This window comes from Gymnodraco acuticeps, unplaced genomic scaffold (genome assembly GCF_902827175.1).
Source record: "Gymnodraco acuticeps unplaced genomic scaffold, fGymAcu1.1, whole genome shotgun sequence".
Taxonomy (NCBI): domain Eukaryota; kingdom Metazoa; phylum Chordata; class Actinopteri; order Perciformes; family Bathydraconidae; genus Gymnodraco; species Gymnodraco acuticeps.
In genome coordinates, this window is record NW_022990889.1 from 2,040,135 (window position 1) to 2,049,376 (window position 9,242).

Genomic DNA, 9,242 nt, shown 5'->3' on the forward strand with positions numbered 1-9,242 from the left:
CTGAAACTGTCTTTTCCCCGACATCTCTTCACCTGCACTTGGCCGTATCAAAGCCGTGATTAGTCAGATGTCGATTCATTGCAACGGTGTCGGGTTACAGACGTGCTCCCCTTTTCACCTCTCTCTCGCGGGGGGTGCGCGGAGAACTGAGCTGAGAACTGCGCACAGCAGCTGAGGCCCTCTGGGCGGGGCCCCCTGCGCAAGGCGGGGCCCCATGCAGCCTGCGTGATTGGCCTGTAGGGAGGGGCGGCCCTGTAGATGCTAACAGATGCTAACAGATGCCAACAGGTAAGTGCGAGCCCGTAGAAATTGCGACTGCCTCCAATGACAGCGTAGGTGTGAGTGACTAGGTGACATGATGCTGATTCATATGACTTCTATTATTTTTTTCCAGAGCTGTATATGTAGTCTATTCAATGTTAAAACGTTGTAATCCATTTAAACTGTTGATTGGAGAGTAAGATGTAATAACTATACATTTTTAGAAAATGACAACAAAAAGAAAGGTGGAAAGTAGTGATTTTTATTAGATAAATTATTAACAGTAAAGGTGTTTACTCTTTGTTAGGCTAGCCAGCTTGCCACAAATGAAAAAGTGATTCAAAAAAAGTACAATACATTTATTAAATTAAGTGTTAATGTTTCTTCTGTGTTGAGCTAATAATTAAAGTCTGGAAAGGCCAACCAAACACAAACCTCAGCCATCCACTCACTCATTCATCATCCACAGACTCATTGACAGGCAAATGTCAAAAAGTAAAGTCTTGCAGTTCATTTTCATCGTTCTCTTCAGGTTCGTTGCCCCTTGTAACTGCAACTTTAGCAGCACACTCTGCCTTTCTGGTGAAAGGGCCAGCCTGAGTCTGATGCAGCCGTGGTTTGCTGCTTGTAATGTTGCCCATACTTTGAGCAGAAGCACCTTCTTTTTTCTTGGCTGGTGTTGTATGATTCCCCCTGTGCAGCTTACAGGATGCCACCAAAGGCTTTCCTATGTCTACTTGTTGGCTTTCTGTCTGGCGCAGCTTACTGTCCATATCAGTATAGTGTAGATCAACTTTGATGACCAGCGATTCCTGACAAAGACAAATGATAAACACAATTTCAAATTGATTGTATATATTTTCTTGTAAATACTTTCTCTGTTTTGTTTTTCAAAAACATTGTCAGGATAGAATCACACACATTATTGACTACATACCGTAAGCTTCTGAAGAGCACAAAGTCGCAGTGTAGAGTCCGTGTTTTCAGATTTGGTAAATAGTAAAGAGTCCATCTCCTCTGACCTGCCAGGCCCGGAAAATATGTCTTCCATTGGCTAGAGATTTAAAGCATATAAGATTTTGTCAGTATTATCACAATTGTCCTGCTTTAACACTAGCCAGGCAATGACTGACTGCTAGAAATGCACCTTATGATAAAACCTTTCATTAATCAGCCACTAGATGTCAGTATGGGCAAGGATTCTGCATTCATCAAATAGGCTAAAGAAGTACAGCATATGACTATCACTACTTCCTTTTTCTTTGTCTGTGGCTGCAGTAGACTGGAAGTCTATATATGGGCAGAACTTCCGCCGACATGTTGTTTGATCACCATTGAGAAATTCTGCTTGCTCATGGAAACTGACAGCCCTTGTGGAATTTATGATGCAGATACAACTTGTGTAGTCATATTAACAGAAAGTCACACTTTAGTGTATATTGTTTACTTTTGCATAGTGGGTTTTTGTTTCTATAAAGAAGAGTGCCTTGCTTCAAACATCTCACTGTATAGAGCTCCTGTGGCTCCTAATTTGATGAGAATATAACTTCACAGGATAGTTTTAAGTAAAGATAAATATTTACAGGTATGCTGCTCAGGGTGACGGTGCAGTCCTGGGTCCGGGGGCCTTTAGTCTTTACAGTGGCAAAAGCCATCAAGACATTAGAGAACAAAGCTGAGAAGCTGACTTCCACTTCAACCCCGCAAACAAACATCCGCCGCTTTTTCCGTGGTAGTTCTGAAAGGAGATATGAAAAAGGTTTATTATCAAATAATGACTTAGGTTAACATATTATTCTTTTGATTTGACTGTTCATTTACACATTATGGTATACAATGATTTACTGATGGAGCAGCTGATCTGATCATTTAGACCGCAGACATTTTATCATTTGTCTTGTCTAAAGTAGATGACATTTTAACATGATCTGTTATCATTCAAAAAGGGGTCAAATTAATTTCAGGAAGTTATGGTGCCATTGAAAAAAATATTTTCAGTAAACAGGAAAATGTTAAACAAACCAGTTCCCCTTTTTGATTAATCAAAAACAATGACTAGTGTTTTTGAATGGTGCTGAAAATATCCAATTAAACCACAATGTCTGTCGGTGCTTGGTTTGTCACATGTGTGTAGGAGGTATTGTAAAAAGAAAATAGAGCAATCTCTCTCACACTATCGAGGGCAGCAGATCAAGAAATGGAACTGTGGTTTACTTGATGTAAAATAAACTGTGTATGAATATGATTCCACCTGGAAAAAACATGTAAGACTGTTTCCTCAACTCACTGTTTGCTTGTCTCCAGCAGGCATCGCGCAGATGTAGTTCTCTCGTGTGTCCGGCAGTCTGAACTGGGTCAGCAAGAGATCGAGGTTCCTTCAGTGTGTGTTTGATCTCCACCTGCTGCTTGCCTGTGACTAGAGGGTCTCTGCCTAGATCTGGTGTAGAGAGGGAGAAATATACAAGTAAATAAAAGCCTGCAAGACTCTACAGCAACTTCACATATACATTTCCAGGGTGTTTTCCCCATATTTTACTCAGTCTACTTTGACCACTATATCAACACTGCACTAACTACTAGGGTTAATCTTTAGCAACTACAATAGGATTGGAATTCATACACATTGGCTCATTGGGCTTCCTGAGTTCTGCAATAGCAAGAAGGAAAAGTTCATCAGCTTCACATGGCTGACTTTGAGGAACCTTGGGAAATTTGAAAAGTGATTTAATCTTCACAGCAATTACCTGGAAGTTTGGAAATCCCATTACAAAAGATTGAGTACATGCAAACATAGGAATCATAAACAGGGTGAACTAACCAGTAGTAAAAGCCATGTCGCAAATATCTAATATAGATTTATGCTTGACTTTTGAGAATATTTGGCTTCAGGGATATCTGGGGCAAGCGGTCTTCACTATAATAGATGAGCAACCAGCCACTGTTCTTCCATTTCAAAAAGTACCAGACAAGATGAGCGATATCAAAAGCAGCGGCACAGGAATGTTAAAGTTACTGCCTATATTGTTCGCTTGAATAAAAAGTACAAAGAGATAAAAAGTGAAAAAGGATCAAACCTGAAAAATCATAATCATGGTTCATTTGTTCATCTAAATACGTCAACATACACAAACCCCGATACACAGAATGCTCTCAGCAGGGAGTCCTGTGAGCTCATGAACACCGTGGCATGGGTGCCTAAACGGTAGAGCAGCTGTCTTGCAGGGTGCAAGCTCTCAGGTTTCCTGCTGTTCTCTTGCCAACAGTGTGAATTTCCAGAGAATGAGGTCATATGCTAATGGTACCTTGAAAAATAAATCTCCCAGAGACCCATCAAGCAGACAAACATGCTCTTAGGAAGGGAACATTTGATAACTCCCACCCCGCCAGTCACTGCTATACTACTGTCCTGAGTAAACAACACTAAAATGAGTAGCTAACCATTATAAAACATCTCGGTGACCCAGCCAGCGCACCGATTAACAACCTGTTCCCTTTATATCTGTTTACTGTCAACTTACTGAACGAGAAAAAACAAACAAAAAACTGATGAATTCATTATCATCCTAGAATTTGCTCACATACAAAAAAATAAATAAAAATAAACAGTCCCGTTTGAAATACATACCCTCTGACACTCTCTCTAAGACATGTGTGACTTTCTCGGTCTGTAGGATGTGTGCATTCAAGTACTTTGTGAAGATTCCAGTACTTTTCCCCCCGTCCTGGACCTCAAAAGCCTCAGCATCTTCACATCTGCATCGGTTAATACAGGAAATGTTATTCAAAATAATCAGAGAGCAAACTATTTAGTTATTCTTTTTAAATAAACATTACTTTCTACAGCATGACTGAATTGAAATAAAAAAAGGTTCTTGAATTTGCAATTGAATATGTATTAAACGGCTCATAAAAAGTACATACGTGGCATAACCATAAACAGTGTTCCCTGTGGGTCCTAAAGGCATAATACCCGAAGGTATGCAATCCTGGTTGTACCTGTATGAAGTAAAATACAGTTCAGGGTATTGAAACAATCAAGCTGCATATTATGAATAACATCTAATAATGTCTACAGAATATAACAGTTTGTTTAATAATCATTTAAAAAATAAAATGTGAAAATATATGCGTTACTCTCAGTTTGTGAAAACAGAAAGGAAGTACTGCACCTACCATTTTCTACATGTGTCTAGAAGCATTACACTCAGTGCAGTCTGTTTCTCCTGCATACTGCACATGACTCTCTGCACACAGACACAGTTTTCAGGTCGGTACGGTTGTGGAGCATCAACAGCTACCAAGTAATTCCTCCCAGCATGCTCATATCCATGACCCGCATAGTAGAAAAGGCCTGTTGAGAGTGATAAAATATACATTCAATTACAGCGGCAAGACCACAAAAAATGTAATCATCATATTTTCCACCTAACATGAAAAAGTTATCTGATTTCAGTACAGTATGATATGTTTGCTTCCGTCTTTATTTCGTTATTAGTAAGATAAAGTAGAGAATAGTAACACACAGTATCATTCTGACGAAGCAGTTCTCTTATCCTTATTTTGTTTGATCATAAACATACTTTCATATTACAGCTCTCATTTCATTACTGGGTGTACAGTTCCCCTTAACAATATGACTTGTGCAGCTGTATGCTTTAGTTATTAATAGCTCCCATTTTTCATACGATGAGGGGCCACCTTTCTTTTTTGTTTAACACCGTGGATGTGATACACAGAGAATATATTTGGCTGATTGTGAATGACCCTCTCTCAAAGTGCTTCAGGCATAGAGGAAGTGCCATATTTAGCATATGCTGTTACAAATGCCTATGGTTATTTTTAACCTTATCTGCTCATTCAACCACGAATACGTGTAAAGTAAGATATTGGTACTGTAAACCAAGCGTGACCCATGACGCATGGACAACAAAAGATAATAACCACAGAACAAACCAGAATAAGTTACAATGTTATATCTCAGATCCAACAAAACGGTTTTTTTTTTGTTGCAGAATTTGTCCAAGGACAGAAGGTTAAATCATGAAACAACAGAAATATGTAGCTAATTTAGAAACAATTTTATGTAGAGGCAAATTATAATCACCATAAACTCCTCTGTCAAGGAGCTGAATGAACTTTTCTATCGCGGCTAGCATCTCCTCTCTGGTGAGGTCCAGCAGGGAAACCACTCTGAAGCCAAGCTGCTGCAGGAGGTTGGCCAGCTGATGCACATCCATGATGGGGGCCATCAAGGCCGGGTGGTGGGAGTAATTCAGGTTGCCAATAAGGAGGGCAACTTTATCAGTGGCTGCAACAAAGATATAAGTTACATTCTAATTAAAGCAACGCAACCTAATACTCATACATACTGTGATTGTTTTCTATTAAAGCACACTAAAACTAGCGAGGGTTGACACCGAGTTTCTTTCGTTATGCGTACCTGTAGTTGCTGGAGTAGGAAGCAGATCCGTTTGCACTAAAGAAGTGTGAAAAAGAGAAGCACAAATCAGTTTCTTCAAACAAAAATCTGATCTTAAGTACTATCATTTTATCAAGAGTGTACACAAAGGGTATTTAAAAAAAGAATTGGACGATATTTTGTGATCCATACTCTACACGCCACAACATAAGTCACAAACAGGAAAAACACTGCAAGAGCTAGTTTCACTTTACACCTCTTTCCTGTTGTGTGTCTAAGGCTCGGATTATGCACTATTTTAAGTCCTACTTCCTTTTTTGTCTGTAGAAATGGGAAAGTACCTGCTGCATAATGGAAATAACTTCTAAGTACTAAATTAATGGAATGGAAGGAATGTTTTCTTCACAGCCTTTTCATGAGAACTGGAGGAAGTAAAGTACTTTGCTAAAAGACTTTAAACTGTGCATAAAAGTTATGACTTACCAATGCCAACATCCACTGGTTCAGTCCATGTCTCTTGTAGTATGTTAGATATGCAGCACAAGTATGATCCTTCATGTTCGGCTGTTGCATTGTCAATCTGCAGGTATTACAAAAGATTATATTTCTGTCATTGTTTGTCTTTGGCAAACATGTCACCAAAGTGCAGTGATTCATACCCAGTGAAATGAACCAGTAAATACAGAACAGTGTAAACAATCACTGTCAGCACTGAGCTAAGTAAACACTCCGTTCTTACCTGTAGCATGCCAGTAGTCTTATCCTGCAGCGGCTGTCCATTTCTGTACCACTGATAGTGTGGAGTGGGGATGCCAAAGGCAGCGCAGTGGAGAGTGAGTTTTTTACCTTGTCGGACTGTCTGGGGTTTAGGGCTCTCAGCGATGTGTGGCTCGCCTTGCCAGTGAATGGGCAACCCTGATAGAATAAGATAAAAGCAATATGCTTAAAACCTATTTACTGCCAACACCCAAGGGCTATGTTGAAGTATGCAAAATAACGGAAAAAGCACTACACTACTACAATATAAATTAACATAACAATGGCACAATGCATACCTGATTTATCAATGTCCAACGCCTTCACTTTCACCCAGTCGCTGAACACGCAGTTACAGAAGTTGTCACTCACTCGGCAGATGTAGAGCTGAGATTTTTTAGCTTGTATGGTCAAGTCTTCCTTATTGCCCGCAAACACCTGGAAGTGAAAAGGGAAATTATCATTGTATTATAATTATCAGTACAATAATGTGTTCATCACTTTAATGTTGCAGCTGATAAAGGTGGAGCTTATCATTTTACTGTAAAACAGCTGAGTAGCTAGTGAATTTAACTTATAATAATACAACTATTTGTTGATTATATCTTGTATTATAAATCAGAATCTCAAAATTGCCTAAAGTTATCAAATAAGTTAAGCCTACTGGTGTAAAAAGTTTAAAATGTATAAGAAGCATAAAGTGGTATCTTTGGAAGTTTTTCCTTGTCCGTTGTGAGGGTCCAAGGACAAAGGGTGTCGTGTTCATATTCTGTATAAACTGAATAGTCGACTGAGACACACATGTGTGATATTGGGCTATATGAATACACCTTGATTGATTGATTGATGGTATAACAAAAATAAATACTCCATACACACAGATATTATTTGCACATTACATTTACAGTAACAAACGCTATTTAACACGCTTGAGTATGGTTGTAAAACCTTAAAAGGAACGTTTTCATAACCCATACACACAAGCACAGATGAAGAAGACTACGTACCTCTTCATCATCTTCAGTGAACCACTGGTAGTGCAGGATTCCTTTGCCCTCAGCACGGACTCTTAGGGTCACCTTATGGTCCGCAGGTACACACACAGAGAAAGGGTGCCGCACTATGAACAGTTCTGTAACAAATCAAGGGAAAATCTCATTAACATGAAATCCAACTGTGTTGTCTCTATTATTTTAAAAAAGTCACACCATTTCTGTGGTAAAAACACAACATACCGCTGATCATTATTCGACGGGATTTGGTACGGGATCCAGTCATCAGTGCATTTTCTTCTTCTTATAGCAGACTGTAGGAAGTTGAGTCACAGTTTAAATTGAGTTAGTTAATCCCTTAAGTAGCCTATACCGCTCCCAGATCGAAAAACGACGAAATGACAAGAATATAAGGAAACGGCTTTAAAAGAGAAGTTATAGGGGCATTAAAAGTCTAGCATCAGCCCATTACTTCTCTTTTCTATCGCAATTAGCAACACCGTATCAGATAGAAATGTCCATAATCAACCAATAAGGATGTAAGTGTAGCTATACCTGCTGTAGCCATGTACCAGTGGGTCAGCTGTCAGTAAGTGTATGTTTTCCTGCTGTGAAACTTCATAACTTCACTTACAGCTAAAAAATAACTTCCCTTTACCGGAACGAGACAGCATGCACACATATTACCAAAAAGCCTATAATACCGGCGCATCTCAAAGAACATGACATGTCTGTCACCTTTGTTTTACTGACAACATGGGGATTTATTTTAATTTGAAAATGAATATGTGCTTTTAGTTGAAAATGTTTGAAGCAGACGAACTCTACGCCGGTTAAATCGATGGGAATCATTTCAGGGGATATGCATGTGGAGACACTTTTACAGACATTACGGTAACAAGAAATCTGGCCCCTTTTCAGGTGTTGTAAAATGACAGAGATTGAGTTTAGGGACATACTGGACACTCACAATGTTTTTCACTGAGATAGAGAAAATATGGACTGATCTTTACCATTTTTTAAAGCATCTAAATGAAATATATTCAAATAGTATGCCAACTAATGTTTGTACATTTATTGTAGTTTTTGGGAGGTGTATGGCACAGTGGATAAAGCCTTGGTGTTGGGTTCAAGGGGTCACAGGTTCAAACCCCACTGCAGTCAGCATGTCGTTGTGTCCCTGGGCAAGACACTTCATCCCAAATGGCTCCTGTGGGTGTTGTCCACAGTATTGAGTATGTATGTATGTTGCTTTGGATAAAAGCATCTAACAAGTGATATGTAATATAATGATTTACTATATTCTGTATAATATTATGATAAGCATCTCCTTTACAACTATTGTATTTGGCCTTTTCACATAAGTCTGTTAGGTTTAAATATATGTAATAATTATGTTTGCCTACTTGAGTTATTTTTAGTTTGTTAAAGCATTTGTATTTCCTTTTATCAGGAACATCTTAAATCTCGTTTTCAAGTGTGTCTTGGCCAAGATAGAATAGTGAGTTGAAAAACAATATTAGATACAAATATAATTATACAATTATAAATACAATTTGCATCCAATTGTATAATAGGTTTCATCAATAACAAATTCAATATTAAGTAAAACAACTCAAAATATGTCTAAAACAATAAAAACACTGCAACTAACACATCAAATAGCTATACGTTGTTAAATACAATTATGTAATTTGTCAGCTGACCCTGTTTTTCTCAAATTGATGTGAAACATGAGCAGCAGGTCTCCATGTTTTGACCATGTGTTGCAATACAAGGTGAGGGGTGCTGTCCTTATGCAACTCTTGGGCAAA

General features: G+C 38.6%; 1 protein-coding gene across 1 annotated transcript; it reads right to left on the reverse strand.

Moving 5' to 3' along the window:
- Positions 1 to 507: 507 nt before the first annotated feature.
- malt3 (MALT paracaspase 3) lies at positions 508 to 8,099 on the reverse strand. Its single transcript, XM_034233561.1, has 15 exons — positions 7,984 to 8,099; positions 7,672 to 7,742; positions 7,444 to 7,568; positions 6,736 to 6,874; positions 6,420 to 6,595; positions 6,164 to 6,260; positions 5,702 to 5,737; positions 5,366 to 5,569; positions 4,435 to 4,612; positions 4,183 to 4,257; positions 3,887 to 4,014; positions 2,549 to 2,698; positions 1,845 to 1,999; positions 1,199 to 1,315; positions 508 to 1,073 (listed from the first exon to the last, which is right to left on the reverse strand). The coding sequence occupies exons 2-15, from the start codon at positions 7,712 to 7,714 to the stop codon at positions 750 to 752; spliced, it is 1,947 nt and encodes a 648-aa protein (XP_034089452.1). The 5' UTR covers positions 7,715 to 7,742; positions 7,984 to 8,099; the 3' UTR covers positions 508 to 749.
- Between the last annotated feature and the right edge of the window lie 1,143 nt (positions 8,100 to 9,242).

Excerpts from the sequence above, each read along its gene's own strand:
- malt3 (XM_034233561.1), bottom strand. The coding sequence starts at position 7,714 with ATGACTGGATCCCGTACCAAATCCCGTCGAATAATGATCAGCG. Across the intron at positions 4,613-5,365 it reads CCTTGACAGAGGAGTTTATG|GCCTTTTCTACTATGCGGGT; the intron begins GTGATTATAATT and ends CACTCTCAACAG. Across the intron at positions 4,015-4,182 it reads ACTGTTTATGGTTATGCCAC|ATGTGAAGATGCTGAGGCTT; the intron begins GTATGTACTTTT and ends TAACCGATGCAG.